General features: G+C 33.2%; 1 protein-coding gene across 1 annotated transcript; it reads left to right on the top strand.

Moving 5' to 3' along the window:
* The first annotated feature begins 1,838 nt into the window (after nt 1–1,838).
* LOC121243033 (embryogenesis-associated protein EMB8) lies at nt 1,839–18,053 on the top strand. Its single transcript, XM_041141091.1, has 14 exons — nt 1,839–2,316; nt 2,570–2,659; nt 5,366–5,427; nt 7,154–7,254; nt 9,576–9,665; nt 12,949–13,071; nt 14,292–14,369; nt 14,936–15,021; nt 15,208–15,256; nt 16,289–16,345; nt 16,426–16,556; nt 16,638–16,721; nt 17,375–17,444; nt 17,573–18,053. The coding sequence occupies exons 1-14, from the start codon at nt 2,051–2,053 to the stop codon at nt 18,044–18,046; spliced, it is 1,761 nt and encodes a 586-aa protein (XP_040997025.1). The 5' UTR covers nt 1,839–2,050; the 3' UTR covers nt 18,047–18,053.
* Nucleotides 18,054–19,398: the final 1,345 nt, after the last annotated feature.

Raw genomic sequence — 19,398 nt, 5'->3', positions numbered from 1 at the left:
TATTCTTATTTTCGACGATTGTTTTCCTCGCAAAAAGTGTGCTAACCATGGTTAACTAGGATCGGTAATACTTATTTGCCGCAGTGAAAATCATGGGAAATACGCATTTGCGACAAAAACAAAAAAAACAAAAAAATATTCCTGACGATATATGATCGCTAGAAATAGTCTTTTATGAAATAAAAAAAAAATATTACTAAATTTGTATCACAGACTCACAAACTGATACCTAAAATACATGAAAGAATGTGAACAATATATTACAAAAAAGAAATGGAAAAAATAAGCACAAATACTAAACATAGAAAAATGCACTCAATGAATAACAAAGGAAAAAGAAAAAACAAATACATGAGAAATGTGCGCCAATTGTTATTTGATCATTAAAATTAAACTTACTAAAAAAAACTTATTTGTTCTGAAAACAGCTAAATGCAACATTGCTAACCATATAAACAATGATATTCAAGAGTAAAACATGAACTAGAAATGTAGGAAATTCCAACAAGCTTTCACAGTCTGAAAAGAACGTAAATGTGGGAAACTCCAGCTGAAAGTCAGTATTTGTTGTAGTGATAAGCAAATATCAATATTTATAAAAGAGAAACTTATAACGGTCAGAAAATGTTACGCAAGTATCTTGTCACAAATTAAAAGAACACAATGGTTGACTAGAGTTTCGTATTAACAACGTGTTGTACAAATAAAGAGAAGTGATAAGAGAGTTGAAAGGTTGCAATATAAAACTAGCTCTTGAGTAACTCAATATCAATCACTTTGAATTTCTTATGTGTTATACTCAAAGCACATTTTTATAGGTATTGTAGGATAATGAATATAAAAGAGTGATACATGAATTAATGTGATATATTGTTAATTTTAGAAATTCTAAGAATCGATATATGAATGAACTAGAATTTTAAGAGGTAGAATCTAAATGGTCATTCACCAAATTTATGTATGCAATTATAACATATTTTGGTTTTTTAATTGATGCACAAGACACATCATTAATACGAAGACTTATCATCAATTTATGTACTTTAGTTTTTGTTAATAAATATAATGGATCTTACGGTAGCTACGTGTTACGAGAAAGGCAAAATGTTATAATATACTATGTTCATATTTTACTTTCATTTCAATTTAGTAAAAACGTTAATTTTTATTATTTTTGAATCATCTTCTATATTTCTTAAAAGCAAACTTAGTAGTTAGTGCTATGATAAACAATGCCAGGTCATTAGAGTTGGTTTGGATTCAGAGATGAGATGAGATGATTTTAGATGAAAGATAAAAATTAAAAAAATATTGTTAAAATATTATTTTTTAATATGATTATTGTTTTGAGATTTTAAAAAGTTAAATTACTTATTATATTTTTTGTGATAATTTAGAAAGTTGTAATGATGAGATAAGATAAAATGAAATACTTTTTGAATCAAAACGTGACTTAAAGTATATGCAACTTATTATAATTTTTTATATAATCATATTTTGAAATAAATACTTTTTTATAAAAAGATATTATTTTTATATGTTATAATCTTCAATTAAAATAAACTATATTAAAATTTATAAAAATGATTATATATACATTATTTTTAGAGAAGTATTAAAAAAAATCTTACAAAAATATATTTATAAATTGATGACTTAATATGATATATTAAATCTATTTTATAATAAAATAATTTTATTTTTTAACCTATTATATCAAATTATATTAATTTATAAATTTATTTATAAAATCTTTGTGATTAAAGTATTTATCTTGTTATTATTTTTTATTTGTAAGCTCAACATGAGTTCCACGTGTTTACCAAACCTTATGGATCGTTCTCATGAAATGTCGGACTCACTCCAGATGCTATCGTGAAACAGAGGCGGACTTTCCAATGCACGGACAGAAGACTCTGACATAAATGCACTTCTTGCATCCCGTTCACCTCCTTACCGACCAATACCGAACCATCAACGATCACATAATTCTCCATTATCAATCCCAATTCCAACCTCGAGGATAGAATTTCTAGTAAGCATTTCTTTCATGCCGTCGTTGGATTGCTGCGATTCTGCGGTATCCTGGGTCAACCCCTACGGCCTGTTGTTCAATGCGCTCGCTCTGATACCGTTTTGGCACTACTTATTGGGCTTTCTGATCGTTTCCGTTCTGTTTCTCTACAATTTCTTGGAATTCCATCTCGTGGAAGATGTCTTATCGGGGTTCAGAGGGAGTCCCGTGAGCCTGACTTACAACTCCTCCTCCCATATCTACGACAGCGTCGTTTCCAAGTGCCGCGTTCTTCGTGGCCGGTACAAACTATATTTTCTTCGCGGAACTCATTTGGTTGCCAAGAAATCGAGGAGAACTTTAAGGATTTGAAAAGAAAACCTGTCATTTTGGTTCTGTAGAAAATAACAATGTGCAAAATTTACCTGGTTACATATTTTCTTCTCGGTTTGTTGGGAACCAAACGAAGTCAAATGAATTTGTAATTGTTACTAATTGAATGTGGATACTTTACAATGCGAGTTATTTGTGGGAAACGACCTATGCTTACTGCAGGTATTTGGCAACACCATGGCTCTCAAGTCCTCATATACAGACTGTTTTTCTGAATTTCCATGGGAGACCTCCTGCCTTCAGCTACAGAAGGTAGTGTTTTTTGTTTATTATTATTATTATTGTTTTGGATGTATAAAGCTTTTTTGTTGTTAGTATTAGTCTATTAGATATCGTGCGCTCTTTGAGTGTCTGCTTTTAATGGTGAAAAGTGGGCAATCAAGTCCGTGAGATAGTCTAGAATTAACAGGGGATGACTGTGGAAGTAGGATATTGAGAGCATGGAGTTAAACATTATTTTGATAAGAATACAATTAAGCGAGTAGCAGAAACAATAGCGAAAAGCTAATCCCCATACAATTTTAGGATGAAACTGTGCACCAGTCTCTTTGGATCAATCCTATCATGGAAAGTAGTGGATGTATTTCAAAATAGCAACTCCTTTGTATGAATTTACCGAAGGGTAGAGTATCCTATAAAGGACCAAATACCAAACTTCTCTCTCTCTCTCTCTGTGTGCCTCAGCCTCCTTGGATCAATCCTATCATGGAAAGTGCAAGAGGTGTTTCAGAATAGGATGTCCATTATATGAATTTACGAAAGGGTAGATTATGCTATGAAGGACCAAATAGTAAACTTTGCGCCTTCTCTCTGATACCTACACAATTGATACTCCTTGCATTCCCAACAGCTTCTCTAAGTTTCTATCTAAAATAGCTAACCAAAACACGTTTTATCTAGTTTAGCTAATGACTTTTACAATGTACCATACATCAGCTTATCTATTTTCTGTCTATATCATTTAAATATTATTTTTTATTCATTTTAAGTATATCTTCTAACTACCAATGAATTTGCAATATCTTCAATTCTTTTACTAATACTAATTCCTAACTAACTAATTAAAAACTAACCCAAATTGTTTTCGTACATCTGGGCATAGAGTAGATCTAGAGCTTTTGAATTATAGAAGGGTGTACATGGACAGTAGACAAATGCAATTTTCCAGCAACAAAGAAAGCCACAATTTTGGGTTTTGATTTGAAATTATTCAACAAATGGTCATGTCCTCTGACACTTCTAAACACCACACCCACACACAGCTCAATGTCCATCTTCAAATCTTCTCACCAACCAAACAGGCAACAATAGAAAAAAATATAATAGAAAATGAACCTACATGGATGGAGGATGAAGGGTGGAAAGAGAAACAAATACTAAATTATTTTTAGATTAGCGAATAGTAAAAGTTAAATGTAGAGAATGTACTGTAGCAAAATGTAAAATGCATATATTTTACAAAATCCAATGGAGATGAATTTATGACAAGTTGGTTAGCCATTTTGCATTTATATGCAGAATGGCTAACCCATTGGGAATGCTCAAGTGTTGAATATCATTGCATACATGCTATAGGTTGTAAAATATATGTGGGAAAAAATGTTTTAGATAATATCCTAGAAACAGCCCAGCCATGGCCCTCAAGAGGCAGAGAGGGTGTCAGTCGTTGTTTAATTTCTTAGACTTCATTTGTCTGTTGATTTTTTGGTTGTAATCTTTGGGAGAACATCCTAAATAAGCACGGTCATTTGGTTGTAATCTGTTGGAGAACATCTTAAATAAATATGGTCAACTTGAGATTGAGATTTCTTTGATTATTAACACAATTCTTATTTCTTTTTATAAAGGGATCTACTAGGTTGATGTATATATAACCTTGTCTTCAAAACAACCTATATATCCCAGTTTTGTTGTTCTTTGTTCAGCAACAAAGATAATTCTCTATATGGTTTCGATCTGAACTTTAGATAGATAGAGATGCCGTTTTCTAGTAGCCCTAAATGTAATGAAAAATGTCCACTATGTGCATTTTTACTCGTATTCTTTTGATAGATTTTGAGGACAATTTTGGTTGGTCATTTTTTCTCTAATTGTTGGGTTAATTTTCTGTGCGCAATCTGATTGTAACAGGTGGGATACTAATGCTCAATCCAATATTAGTTTTTTTTTTGATTGTATCGATTTACACTTAAGTGATCGTGTGGTCATCTGGAAGTTCTTTATAGGCAGTCATGTCACCAACATATAAGCTACAGGGACTGACCTCTGGTTTTAAATTCCTCCTTGGATCATTGTAGTGTGACCAGAAATAGCATATCCCAAGTTCTGATGAGCAGAACGAAATTTCCTCATTAACTTCATTGCAGAAAAGAATGAACATCTAGCATATATTATGCTATTTCTAAGTCTGGTGCCTCTAAATTTTGATTGATGCCCAAAGATAAGCTAATGCATAAATTAACCTGTCTATCTCTCATGTATACATGGTACATAGTAGGAGAGAGAAATTAACTGGCCAACCAGGTATTAAACTTGCCATCACAGATAGATGAGATATCTCTAATATGTTGTTCTCTAATATGTTGCATGCTGAACTATTATGTTGATTTTCTACATCCCACATTGTTGCCTCCTTGAGCTACTGCTGCAATGGACTCTTGCAGATTTGTTTGTGCAGGCAGTTATATTATTCCAAATACAGGTTTTGTATCGCGTCTGTAGTAGAAAGATGCAATGATATTTTTTTCATGCATCAATTTGTGGTTTTTTGGGTAACCTCCTACTCACCTTCTCTTTCGTTTGTTTGGTTGGCTTTTGGGGAAAGGAGGAAAGGTTCCTTTTGGTTAAATATCTTCAGGGTTTCTCCTTTCGTTAGATGATGTAAACATGAGAATTTGTTTTCTTGAATTTTGATCCACGGTTCTATCTAACAAAATATTCATCTGTGTTTTCTCACAGACAACTCTTTCATGCTACCGATGGTGGAACCATTGCTTTGGATTGGCTAATGAGTCGTGATGGTATTTATGAAGCATTCACCTTGAAGTTGATCACTGTAAATATATATGCATATATAAGTATATATATATATATATATATATATATATATATATATGCACACACTTATGTATGCATGAAACTTCGGTATTTGTTATAATGTCACTAAATGTCTTGGGTTGGACTTTTTACTTATAAAAAAAAAAAAAATATATGGCCAGGTATTTCTAGTCCTTTGTTTAATAAATGTTGCTTTTTATGTTCTTAATTCATGAGTAGTGATTTTGTAATAACTTTATAGTGGCAAAGCAATTTGATCTGAACTGGTGCAATCATTTATAGTATCATCTTCCTCCCTCCCTAGGATTCTGTTATTAATATGAACGGAAACTATCCACGGAGAATAATTTGTTTCTGAGCTTTGGATCCTTTTATTAATAAAAAAATAATTATCATATGGTACCAATATAATAAAAGCTTGTGATTCAGTAATTGATAAAACCTTCAGAATGAACTGGTTTATAGTTATCATCTATAAAATAATTTTCATATGCTACCAATATAATAAAAACTTGTGATTCAGTAATTGACAAAACTTTCAGAATATTGAGGTGATCCACGATTTCGGGACCCCTCTTATTAATGCAACACCACTTAATTATCATGACATGTCTCTTCCATAAGTTTTCCAACTTAAGGATCTTCCCTAGTGTAGCCATCCAAGGAAAGAATGCTGCTCTCAATGGTGCCTTACTCCTCTAGATAGACTTCTATTCGTGAGGGATCGATGCATTATAGAACAACTTAACTTCAAACGCCCCTTTCTTGGACATGATCCATCACATTTTGTCTTCCCCATCCGATCTGAATCAAGTAGAATGCAGTTGAGCATAGAATAACTAAAGAGATCCACCCACATATCCTCTGCCTCTTTGATAAAATTCACCGTCCATTGAGGATGTTTACTTGAAAGTTGTAAATGCTCTGCCATAAATGCGTCCATGGTACGAACACTGCGGAATAGATCCAGAAATACCCCTTAAGAGGCTGATCTCCACAAAACACATCATACCAAAACTTTATTTTGGATCCTTTGCCCACTTCATATCTGGTATGACTTGGAAACTCTCCTGAGCCCCTTTAGATATTTTTCCTTAATCCAATCCCACAAGTCTCTCTCACCTCTCTCACTTCATTAGAGTTCCAACCACCCGAAGAATTATCATGCTTCATGTTGATCACTTGCTGTCTGAAGGCTATCCCATTCATTGGCGCACTGCCATAACCATGGTACCCAACCTCCCTCTGAGATTGGGGAGAACCTCGGGCCAATTCACTTGTTAAATTTCAATTCATCTCCCTTACCACCTGTAAAAAGTCACTTTATAAATTTTCAATACGGTTGGCTACACATGTAGGAACAGGGAATAATTAATAAATTATCTCTAACTTCTGTCATTAGTATAATTAACCATGCTCACTGGTTGCACACTCTTGTTTACTTATATATATATATATATATATATATAAAGAAACTCACTGTATATTTTTGTTGACATAGATAGATTCAATGAACATGTTTACTAACTTATTATGTTTCTTCTTCTTTTTTTCCTTTCAGTCTTGTGATCTTGAGTGGAGTGTTACCACACACTTTTTTTTTTTCTTTGTACCACACTCAAAGCTTATGTTCATGATATTGTAAGCCTTATAGCTTTTTTTTGGTTCAACTATGGTATTATTTTACAGTTTCAGGGGGTGCTTTACTAATGGATTCTTCTATTTCAAAAAATGACACAACTCCTATCATTGTAGTGGTTCCTGGATTAACAAGTGATTCTGCATCAGCTGTAAGTTCTCTACTTCTTTTTCACTTGCTTGTAATAATGCACCAAGTGTTTCCAAATGATACTTTTTGTAGCTTTGGAATACATGTTTCACATTAACTTGTTGTTGGCATGGAATTTCTGAATGAACTTGAATTTCAAGTCACAACAGATGGGTAATATCATTGGAAACCAGTGATGCGATTAATATGGAAGCTTGATGTTCCTGTTGCAGTTTGATGGTTTTTGTTGACGAATCCTATTACCCTACTGTAAATCTGGGCTCAGTAGCTCCACTAGTGAAGAAATTAAAACTGCTTGCATAGGACGTCAATCAGTAGCTTCATTAGTGAAGAAAGTAAAAATACTTACATAGGATGTCAATGAGCTGTAAGCTTTGAAATGTTATGCAGTTTGTGTAACCTGGAAAATAGCAGATCCAACTTTTTGAAATTTCCAGCAAGTTGGCTTCATTTTACAAGCTTTGGGGCTCAAATTAGAGAAGAGATTAAAAGAAGCAAGGATCATATTATTCTAAAATGGAATGCACCAATAAATACAATACTTCCTGCTACAGCACAATGTATACAGAACTACTTGGGATCCTAGTTAGCTGGCAAAGAAGTCTATGAAACTTTTATCCTTATGCCACATGGACTTTAGACTTGGGTATGTCAAGCCAGTTCAATTCTAGTGTTGCTTCTGGTGTGGCAATTTTTTTGTTTTATTTATTTCTTCTGTCTTAAAATAGATTATAAAACATCAAGCTGTACCCCAGGTGCATGGAGAACAACAAAGTAGCACTTTGAAGAAGAAATGGAAAAGGAAAAGGAAAGAAAAGAAAAGAAAATTGTCACATTAACTCCTACTGTTCAAAAAATCAGTAAAACCTAAAACTGAGCCTGAAGAGCCAAAGAGTGATGACCCATGTGCTTGTTAAACAAAACCTTCTCTGGCTGTTGATAAGGAGGCTTCTGTTGCCTCATATTTGAGATATCAGGATGAGGGAGTTGGTTATTGTAATCTTAGTTTCTCCAGGTATTTCAGGACTGTGAATTGGGGGCCATCGCTGCATTTTCTGAGTGTTGAGTTCAAGTTGCCCTCTACTGAAGGTAAAGATAGAGTTTTTATGAGATTGATGGAGTGTGGTACGCTTGACTTTCCTTGAAAGAATACTTGGGGTGCTAAGGTCTCTGACCTTTTTTTTTTCCTAGTTTTTTGGTGGCACTGTAATGGGAAAGTTCTTCAACATCAAGAATTTTCATAAGGAATGAATTATCATTGTAGACAGGTTTTGTGTGAACTTAGTGGTGAGTCAAATGATCATCCTCTACTTCACTGTTTGGTGATGAGAGAGATTTTGTCATTTCTTTGATTTCTTGTTGGATTATAATCAGTGATTCCAAGGACGCAAATGAGTTGTTTATGCTGACAATGACAGAATGGCTGCCATAGTTGGAACTTGGTTTTTGTGTTTAATGTGAGAATCTGGTCCAAAAAGAATAGGCAGAATTTGAAGTGGTGGACTGACTTAATTGTCTATTAAATTCTTTTTGAGAACATTCGTATTATTGGATGAGGACACAATGCAATATACATTCCACTTCCTTTTAAGAATTCCTTGATCATTTACCATTTATAACATAATCTATAGGAGTATTTCTTGCATACTTCTAGAGAAAAGAAAAATTATATGCAGGGTGGAATGTGGGCAATGCTGAATGGATAGATTACAGTTTGCTGAATATGTAAGAAAAGGAAAAAAAGAAAAAAAAGTCTCCTGTTTGTTGACGTAATTAGATAAGGTATGAATCCCCAATCTTTGGTGAAGATGTGTTCCTGGAGTAATTGCTTTGCTGAAGTTTAATGACACTGCAATAGGTCCTCACCATAGACTGTTACATAATATATTTTCTAAAGCCAAAATCATTTTTGAGTTCTCGTACCATATCTGTCCCGGCAGCATTCATGTACTGAGTGAAACTGCTAGTCATTAGAGACTAATTAAAGAAAAATGGATGAAAAGAATAAATCCAGACTTGGACCATGCAGCTAAATGTAATAGTCTTTCAGTCTCAAATTCTAAGCTCATCTAGCATTAGATACATCCAATCAAGTTTAGGAACCAAAAAGGGAAGTAACAATGGAGTAAGGACATGAACTCTTTTCAGTTTGTATATATTGTATGTGTAATTATGTTCATATTATAGGTATATTCTTATTATAACGATCTTTCATAATGTTAAACGGTTTTTATATGTGAGAATTGGGTTTTTCTTTTAATACGAGTAAAAGAAAAATGATTAGTAATATTGTATGACCTTGTCTTGCAATACCTATTGCAGTACATAAAGCATCTTGCCTTCAATACGGCGAAACACGGCTGGAATGTAGTGGTTAGCAACCATCGAGGATTGGGTGGTGTTTCTATTACTGTGAGTTCTTTTTGCTCTCTTCTTAGCTAAGCGATTTATAAAATGGATTTTTTTTTTTTGGAGGGGGGGGGGGGGGGGTACTTTGTTATGTACTTTCATTTTAAATGATCTTATGCCATCGATTATGGTCAATGATCTTTTTGCTCTCTTCTTAGCTAAGCGATTTATAAAATGGATTTTTTTTTTTTTTTGGGGGGGGGGGGGGGGGGGTTACTTTGTTATGTACTTTCATTTTAAATGATCTTATGCCATCAATTATGGTCAAATTGACCCAACCTTTGATGGTTTCATTTGAGGTTATGGATCTATTTCTTTTGTGATGTATAACCTACAAGAAAGGCTTTAGACAGTTCCAGTAAAACATAGTGTTGATCACATTAATTAGGTAACATGAAGCAGTATAATATGGTTTGTGAGAAGTACCAAACTGTCTCATTTGATCTTACCAAACCTCTCAGTGATAGTTTGTGATTTAGGTGATATTTTGGTAGGATAAGGGCTTTCTTCGCATAAAAAGAAAAAAGTCACCAACATAGAGTTGTGTTTTGACTCAAATGCATATGGGAAGTCCCCAAAATCTAGCCTCATCAGTATGGCTATGTTTTGGTAGCCTTTTGTTTTTTTTTTTGATCGGTAAACAAAATTTTATTGATCAAAAGTGAGACAAAAACATGCCCAAGTATACGGGATATATACATGATCAAGTTTAAGTCTAGCTTAGGGATACAAGGAAATCATGAAAAGACCTGCCCTGAAAACCAAATACAAATGACCAATGGAGTAAAGTATTGAAAAACAAAGTTCTAAGCTCTTCCGTTGATCTCTCTTGATTTTCAAAGCATCTTGCGTTCCGCTTCTTCCAGATGCACCACCATAGACAAATAGGTAACATCTTCCATATGGATGCAATTTGAGAGTTGGCCCTAATACCTCTCCAAGAGGCTAAAAAATCACATACCTTTTCCGGCATCACCCATGCTAACCCCACCCGTGCTAAGACTTCGGTCCATAAGGACATGGCAATCTCGCAATGTAGTAAGAGATGGTCAACGGACTCACCGCTCTTCTGACACATGTAACACCAATTCCTCATTATCAAAACTCGTTCCATTTGACCTTACCAAGTCCTCATATTACAAAAACTGAGAATTTATAACTCATTTTCAGTTGTATATTTATATGCAGGAGCAGCTCTCTAAAATAAAAAAATTAGAAGTTTGTGATACTATTGTGCAAAGAAAAAGGTTTAAATAATAACTTGATTCCTGTGATTTCCTTGGAATCAAATTACTCCCTGTGCTTTCCCTTAAAATCAAAATATTCCCTAGCATGACATATGGCAATTTTTGTGAAAAATTAAAAAGTTAAAAATTTGAAATATTAAAAAAGAAGAAAATCTATTAAGAACAAAAAACTGAATTTCTTGAAATTTAAAATTAAAAAAATTATTTATATAAACAAAAAAGCCGGCCACCATTGATAAGGGCCATAAGGCCTCCTATTGGTGGCCCTTGCAGGAGACGACTCCCCTCCCCACCTGCTGCTAGTGTCACCCTCATGTGCTTTTCGTTTTTTATTTTTTAATTTAAACTTCTTTTTTGGTTTGTAATGTTTCTTATTTTTTTTATTTTTTATTTTAGTTGTATTGTTTAATTTGCTTTAAAATTTTTCTGTTTTATATTTTTAATAATTTAAATGTATATAATTTATCGTTATTTTCTTATTTGAAGAAAATATGGGTTTTGTTTCTTTTGTTAAATAGTAGGCTTTTTAGTTTATTTTATAATTTTTCATTTTTTATAAATTTTTAATTTTAATTTTATAATGTTCTAATTTATTTTTTTGCTTTTATTTTTTTAATTTTTAAATAATTTTTAAATAATATTTTAAAATTGTCATGATGTTTATATATGTGGGCCATGTGACGTCTGTAATGACGCATATTTTCATTGCAGTTGATATGACATTTCTAGCAGTTTACTTAATGAATTTTGACAGAGGGACTTTTAATCTTTCTTAAATAAACAATTTTAGAGATGACATGAAATAGATTGAGATGAAAGTTGAAAATTGAATAAACAATTTTTAGAATATATTTTTTAATATTATTTTTGTTTTGGGATTTGAAATAGTTAAATTTTTTATTTTATTTTGTATGGAAATTTGGAAAAGTTGTAATGATTAGATGAGATAAGATGAAATGAGTTGAGAAATTTTGTGAAAACAAACAAGGCCTGAGGGAAATTGCAAGGACTAATTTATAGTTAACCTAAGGAAAAATAACATTTATGCCTCTTGTCCTTTGGGCCTCTTTTGGATTTTAAAACTTGAAGTTTTTTAATTTCTGATTTTAAGACCAAAGCTTTGGTCATTTGCAAATCAATGACTTTTGTCCACTAACTACCTCAAAGCATCTGTTGGAAGGGGTTGCTTGCCCACCACTGCCTCGAGGCATGTATTTTTTGCCCCAGTTTTTTACATGATGGATATAGATTTTCTTTTATGTTATTTTTAAGGGGTAAAAGTAGACAGCGATAATAGATTTCAATATATACACAGTTTTGGTCTTATTAGCCTGAAATTGAAAAGTCGGTTTTTAAAAGCTGGATGGCTCAAAGCATTGGAAGTGTGTTATTTTCTGATATGAAACTGGTAACTATGCACAATCTCCTTGACATAAATGCATATGTGCTAGTAATTCTGTGAGTATTCTTTGTATGGGTGAAGGTGAATTCTTTCATGAGTGTTGAAATAAGAGTTGGGCATCAGTGTACATGCGTTTCATGTTTTCAAGTGGTTGGCAATAGGCATGCCAAAAGGAAGTGCACTAAAAATCTTATGTAGATCCTTTTGTAGAACTCTAGTATGGCAGCTGTTATCACTGCTGCAGTATCATATGCAATTCGGAGGAAAAAAAAAAAGGAGAAGAGAGACGCTTGTTAAAATACTCCATTTTCTATCAGGACCAGTGTTTCCTTTTCATATTAACATTTAGCTTCTAAAATCAGTGAAATATTCTCAAGGAGTTTCTCTCTTGTGATGAAAGTGTATCAAACAAATCTAGAAATTTAATTTTGTTGATAATTTGAAAGATTCTGTTTATGCAAACACTGCTTTATCCTTGATTTGGTTATGCATCAACTGAAAGTTAACTGCACTTTGGTTGTGAAATAGTTCCATCCTTCCTTTGAGAAGCTGATTATCTAATTATTATAGTTTTGACAGCCTTCTGTAATGTTTGTGGATTTTAACCTCCTTTGCTTTTTGTTTCACAATGTTACAGTCCGATTGCTTTTATAATGCTGGATGGACAGAGGATATACGTTTAGTCATCAATTATCTTCATAAAGAATATCCTGAGGCTCCTTTATTTGCTGTTGGAACTAGTATAGGTGCCAATGTTCTGGTATGTTACTTTTATGTGCTATTAACTGTTCAATTCAGCACCTTCTCTCTATGCTTTCTGTATCAAACTTGCAGGTTTCTTTTAGATATTATTAACTCTTAACATCTTATTAAACAGTTCGACTAGGGTTGACGAAAGCTGATGCTTTCAAAATTAATACCTTCTCTTATTCTATGATATACTATCTTTCTCTCCCTTTAAATTGGACTTGCTTTCCCTTTAAGCTGATGCAGTTTGATTAATGTGGTTGCCACAAACTTTTGTTCTGTGCTTTGTTATTACAGAAATAATTGATAGCTAATGATTTTATAAAGTATTCCTCAGAAGTTGGCATCACAATTGCTCTTGCTTTGTTCTCATTTCTAGTCTACTCTTAGAAGGTCCAAGATAGTGCTATATCTTCTATGAAAGTGATGCCCTACTTCACTCTTCTACCAAGTTGTACACCCTTTGTTCGCTGCTCCGGCTCTCTATTTTGCATTTTCTGATGTTTTAGGTTGATCAATTGGGCGTTGAGTGCTTATGACCTTCCCACACACTTAGCACTTGTATGTTGATAGTCATTTTCTTCGCTCTTACTTTATCATAGAGATAAAAATGTATTGCATTATTAATTGGTCGTTTGGACTTATTGCTAACTGAACTGCTCACTCTATGTTGGAAGTAACTTAAATTGACTTTGACTTCGTTATTTCTTTATAAAGGGTTGCAAGTGTAAAACTTGCTTATAATGTTTGGAACAAACAACATGATTCATTATTTATTTAGGGCATGTTTGGGTAATAGGATGAGATGAGAATTCTGTGAATAGTAATGAACTGGTTTGAGTTAAGATATTTTATTGAACTTTGGGAAATAAGAGAGAATGTTGAATAAAAATATTATAAAGTTAAAATATTATTATAATATAATTTTTGTTTTGAAATTTGAAAAAGTTGTATTGTTTTTTGTGTTTTGTTTGGAAGTTTGGGAAAGTTGTGATGATTAAGTAATGATTAGATGAAAAAGTTGAAAAGTTGAAAATTTGAAATTGAAAAGTGTGTGTCTGAGTGATGTTTGGGAAGGCAATTATGAGAAGTTTTGAGATGAGATGAAATGAGATCATCTCACTTCCCAAACAAGCCCTTATCTTGTTCTATCTTTCATTTATTTAGTTTTTGAGCAGATATTTATCATAATTTTGACATTATATAAAGGTTAAGAATTTTATACTCGTGCAGGTAAAATATCTTGGGGAGGATGGAGAGAACACCCCTTTGGCTGGTGCTGTAGCTCTCTGCTCTCCGTGGGACCTTTTGGTTAGTATTATACTTGAGAAATGTCACTGATGTTCGTTTTACATTTTTTAGTGTCACCCATGCTTTAAGAGTTGAGATTTTTCATGTCCCCAGTATGTACCTTATGGTTATCATGAATTAAACCCTCTTTGCCATTGTTGAAATATTTCTTGCTCTTTCTGTTTTTGTGCTACAGTACAAAGGGTGCCATATTTTTTGCTTCTTTCATGTGTCTTGTGGGATCGTAAATGGTGGCATGAATCTATATCTCCTTTGAGAAAAAGAAATATTGAGATGTACTAAACTAGCATGCGTAGGCAATGCTTTTGTATATATCCCGCATACTTGGGGCTCTTGCCTATTCTCATGATCAATAAAATTTTGTTTACCGATTAAAAAAAAAAAAAAAAAATACTAGGACGTACCAACCACACACTATATTCATTAGTTATAGTGAATTGCAGCTCATTTGACTTTGACTAAGAACTTGAATTTGTGTCATTTGATGTGGAGATTTATTATTTTGGCAGTTATTCTGTACTATTTACTAACTAGATGCTATGTCGTCCTTTTTCCCTCCTATATAGATTGGTGACAGATTTATATCCCGCAGGCTGGTGCAGAAGTTTTATGACAGAGCACTCACTATTGGCCTTCAAGGTTATGCACAACTGTATGTCTGCGCTTAACTATTTAATTGTGGGTAGGATATAACACCAGAGTTTTCCCTTAAATATAGGCTTATATGTCCTGGGTGTGTGTTTTTGGGAATATCTCGAAGAAAAAATTATGATGTCACTAAAAATGGTATCTATTTTTGGCCTCTAGATATTATATGATAATTTTCAAATTTCTGCAGACACCAACCTCGTTATTCTCGCCTTGCTAACTGGGAAGGCATAAAAAAGGTAGACATCATTTCTTCTGGCAAAGATTAATTGTTTTGCATCAGACTTGCAACAGAACTGTTGTAAATAGACATATCAACTAACAAATCTGAGTACTTTTTGACTCTGTTGCTGATGAGTGTTCTTGTTTCAGTTCCTCTCCATGAGAATTTAAAGTATTTTCTTCAATTGAGCTCTCATGAACATACAAACAGTTAAAAATTTTTATCACTGAAGTGCCATAAATATTCAAGATTTAAGTCCTTGGCAAAACTAGAGATGCTTATGATGCAGGAAAAAAGAAGAATTAGACCTAGTAAATGCAGGCTGTCCCTCATTTATTTTTTATTTTTTCATATAGGTATGTTCTTCATTTATCCATTAAAGGGTCTATTTCTTGTGCACATCTTGTGTACTAGGGTTACACCCCTGTTGCATTTTCTAATGAAATGAAATTACATATAAGAAAATATGGGTAAATTCATCTGTTTCAACCTCATGTTAATTCTCATGGGAGACTTGTAAGACCAATAAACTTGGATACTTTCCTGAGTACATTGATGTTGCTTTAAGTTACTCTTAAAATTAGACAATAATCATTGCTCATAATAAGAGATATTTTGCAACTTGTCAGGTTGACCTTCTTGGCATCCGTCATGATGCTTTAATCGTGCATCAAATATTCGCTGGAAGAAAGTCACCAAAGCATTTTGCAATCTACAATATGGAAAACAATTTGAGTTCATATCTGAAAACTTTATCTTTCAAAAGTGTATTTTAAAATCCCTCATAATATGAAAATTTCAGCTTATAATATTTAAATTCAAATATTTCTTTTAACACCCTGCTGTTACATTTTCCATGTTGTAAGCACAATACATATCCAATGTTAATGTCTCCCTTTAAGATTTAACTACGAAACTTTCAATGAAGATAAAGTAGTTATGTGGTGCCTACTATTGCTAGGTGGTAATGTTTTATGTGGCATGCTCTTGTCATTCATCCTGATTTAACTAATGCAATTTGTTTGGTAATCCTGTTGTGCATCAAAAGTCACGCTCTATTCGAGATTTTGACAACCATGCCACCTGCCTTGTTGGAAAATTTGAGGTATATGGCCTGACATTCATCCTATGTTTTTCTCGCCTTGCTTTCCTTTATTGACCAACAGAATTATCTTGCTTCCTCAGACTGTGGACACATACTACAGGCGCTGTAGCAGCGCTAGTTACGTGGGAAATGTGTCAATACCACTACTATGTATCAGTGCTTTGGATGATCCAGTCTGTACAAGGGAAGCCATTCCTTGGGATGAATGCAGGTGAAGCTGCTTGAATGGTATCTATCATGCTTTATTTTATTGCATTCTATGGACCTGTTCTAACACTTTTGTCTTTAATAGGGCAAACAAAAATATTGTGCTGGCTACAATAAAGCATGGAGGACATTTGGCATTCTTTGAAGGAATAACTGCATCTGGCCTATGGTAATTCATACTTAGTGATGAGGATATTACACTAGTGTTTTCCTGCAGAGATTTTAACGTATTTTTCTAATTATTTTAGCAGTATCCAATTTTATATTAGCAGTCTGTTTGATAATTTTGTGAAGTTGAAGCTTCTCAAGCCTCATAATCGCAGATTGCTAACAAAATTGGGAGATCAATCCTGATGTGAAACAAGTTGCCTCACTAGGTGCATGACAGTTTATGGGTACATAGCATCTTGTGATGATCTCTCTTGATTCATTGCGCGCCATAGAATATGATCAATATCATCCCACAACAGCTTAGATGCTTATGTAGATTGCCAGCGCAAACCACTCTTCTAGTCTTCAACTGTGTTTGGTCTAGGTGTTTTCAAATTTTCATTTCTTTTCACTTGTAGGCTAACCTTCTTTTTTGCCATGTTTTGTAGGGTATGCATGGTTGTGGTAGGTTTTATTTTGGATATTGGGCAGAATCTAGGTGGCCCTTTTTAATGTTATTGCAACCAAATGCTTAGATAAGGAACTTTTATGTGATTATTGTCGCATCAAAGTTTCAGTGGATTTTACTAATATTTCATTCTCTAGGCAGTCAGAAATGGGTAGATTTCTCCACTATTTATTAGAAAATGGGTTGTTAATTTTCTCTTGCAGGTGGGTAAGGGCAGTTGAGGAATTTCTCAATGTCCTACGCTCCAGCCCATATATGCATGTGCAACAGAAGGTATTATTTATCCTTAATTTTCTTTCTTAACCCAATGCACATAATAATTGAGCAATATAAGTTGTTCTTTTCTTGGTGCAATTTACTGCTCATTTCTCTTAGTATTCTTTATTTTTACTTGCTTGCAGATGCAGAGCTCTAGCCCTCATTCGTCACCGGACTCCACAATCGATCAGGGTCCATACGTAAATATCGCAGATGGAATGGTGGCTGCAATGTGCAATGAGCAAAATAAAGATGACATGGTAGAAGAATTTCCTGAACCGCCGAAGAAGTCTGATGAAGAAGATAATAAAATGGCTTTCGAAACAAAACAAGATGAGCACCAGACAGAAGCAAAAGATGATGTTTCCCCGGATATTGCAGAAAGCAACAACCAAACTACCCGTGTCCAGGACGTTCGGCACTTTGATGCAATTTCTCCAGTTCGAAGATGCTTAGATCTGCTGTCCCGGCAGAATAAGTGTTCCATGTGGTTGCTTGCTTACATAGCTATTATAACAAGTTGGCCATTGGTAGGCTCAGCTCTTCAAACCGTCTTCAGAAAGAAGCTCAGAAAATTCTTACCTGCTGCTTTGTTCAGAACCCATGCTCTTAAATGATTGTTGGTATTCCATACATATTTCTATCATTTGTAATTCTGAATTTGGAGTTGGCCTCTATGATCTTTATATTTCTTTGCAATTAGTCGATCAGTTCTCAATAATTTCGCAAACCAATCTCCTCAAGTTTGCAAGAATAATAGATAATGAACAGAAAAAATGTAACTTGTAAAAGTTTCTTCTTTTACTCTAGACGATATAATATAGTCGTAGAGTGTACTATATACAGTCCTGGAATGTACAGTTCCATATATACTCCATTTAAAAAAAAAGTGGAGCCACTATTAAAAGAATATTTTTTTCATATGGATCTCAAATCTACCTACTGTTTTCAAAGTGAGTATGCGGAAATTGCATATTTCAAGACTGCAAGTATCATTTCGTAATATTTTAAGTCTTACTATTTCAAGTTTGTTTCACGTTTCAACTTTCTAAATCTCCGAATGTCATTAAAAATAATAATACTAGATACAGTGATGGGTTGTGCAATCGTCGCGTACTTAAAAAAGAGGGGTCTATTATTAATTTTTTTTTTTTACAATGATATCATATTTATTTATTTATTTATTTAAACTGAGTATTCAGTGTTTACGCACTCTATGATCGTTAAAAAAAACAAAGCAAGAAATATAAATTAAATCTCAAATTACTTAACTCTTTTCACATTGATAACTTGAAAGTGGCTCACAAAGGTAAGCCTCGCTGTGAAAGACCACAATGAAAGGGGGTTTGTAACTTTTGAGTTCTGTCATTCGTGTAAATGCACAACTTACTGTGGTATCAGAACAGCTATTAAAAAAATAAAAAATTAAAATTAAAAAAAAAACAAACAAATAAACAAACAAAAAATCAAATGCTTTTTTATGATAGTTGTTTTTATAGAACTTTTTTATGATAGTTGATATAACATATTACTGCATCAATTGTGTTTAGTACTTTGCCAATAAGAAATATTTGTAAATAAATTTCAACATATGTAAAATATGTAAAATCTCGACATGATACTCTCCATAGTGCTCTATCAGAGAACCTCTCCTTCCACCGACGTAACCCTGATATAATTTAGAAAATAACTATTTTATTAGTAATATTATTATTTATTAATTAGAATTGTTGATATTATTTTATGTGTCTTTAAATCATTATTTTTTATATACTAGTTAAACTGTTGGTATTTGCTATCTGATATAGAGTTTTTCATGTTGAGTTCTGTTATATACATTCACTTTGGTGTACTTCACTAATATGATTGGTCAAAACAGTTATTTTATATTAAAAAAATGACGCAGTCAATCACATTAGTGAAGTGCGCAATGAATATACAAAAGTGATTGCATATAAAATTTTTTATC

This window comes from Juglans microcarpa x Juglans regia, chromosome 8D (assembly GCF_004785595.1).
Source record: "Juglans microcarpa x Juglans regia isolate MS1-56 chromosome 8D, Jm3101_v1.0, whole genome shotgun sequence".
Lineage (NCBI taxonomy): Eukaryota > Viridiplantae > Streptophyta > Magnoliopsida > Fagales > Juglandaceae > Juglans > Juglans microcarpa x Juglans regia.
Note: the sequence above shows the minus strand (reverse complement) of the source record. Positions and strands in the feature narration are given on the sequence as shown.

What these genes read in the sequence shown, in the direction of transcription:
- LOC121243033 (XM_041141091.1), top strand. Translation starts at nt 2,051, where the DNA reads ATGCCGTCGTTGGATTGCTGCGATTCTGCGGTATCCTGGGTCAACCCC. An exon ending in CCTGCCTTCAGCTACAGAAG is followed by an intron (nt 2,660 to 5,365) that starts GTAGTGTTTTTT and finishes GTTTTCTCACAG; the next exon opens with ACAACTCTTTCATGCTACCG. An exon ending in GCTCTCCGTGGGACCTTTTG is followed by an intron (nt 14,370 to 14,935) that starts GTTAGTATTATA and finishes CCTCCTATATAG; the next exon opens with ATTGGTGACAGATTTATATC.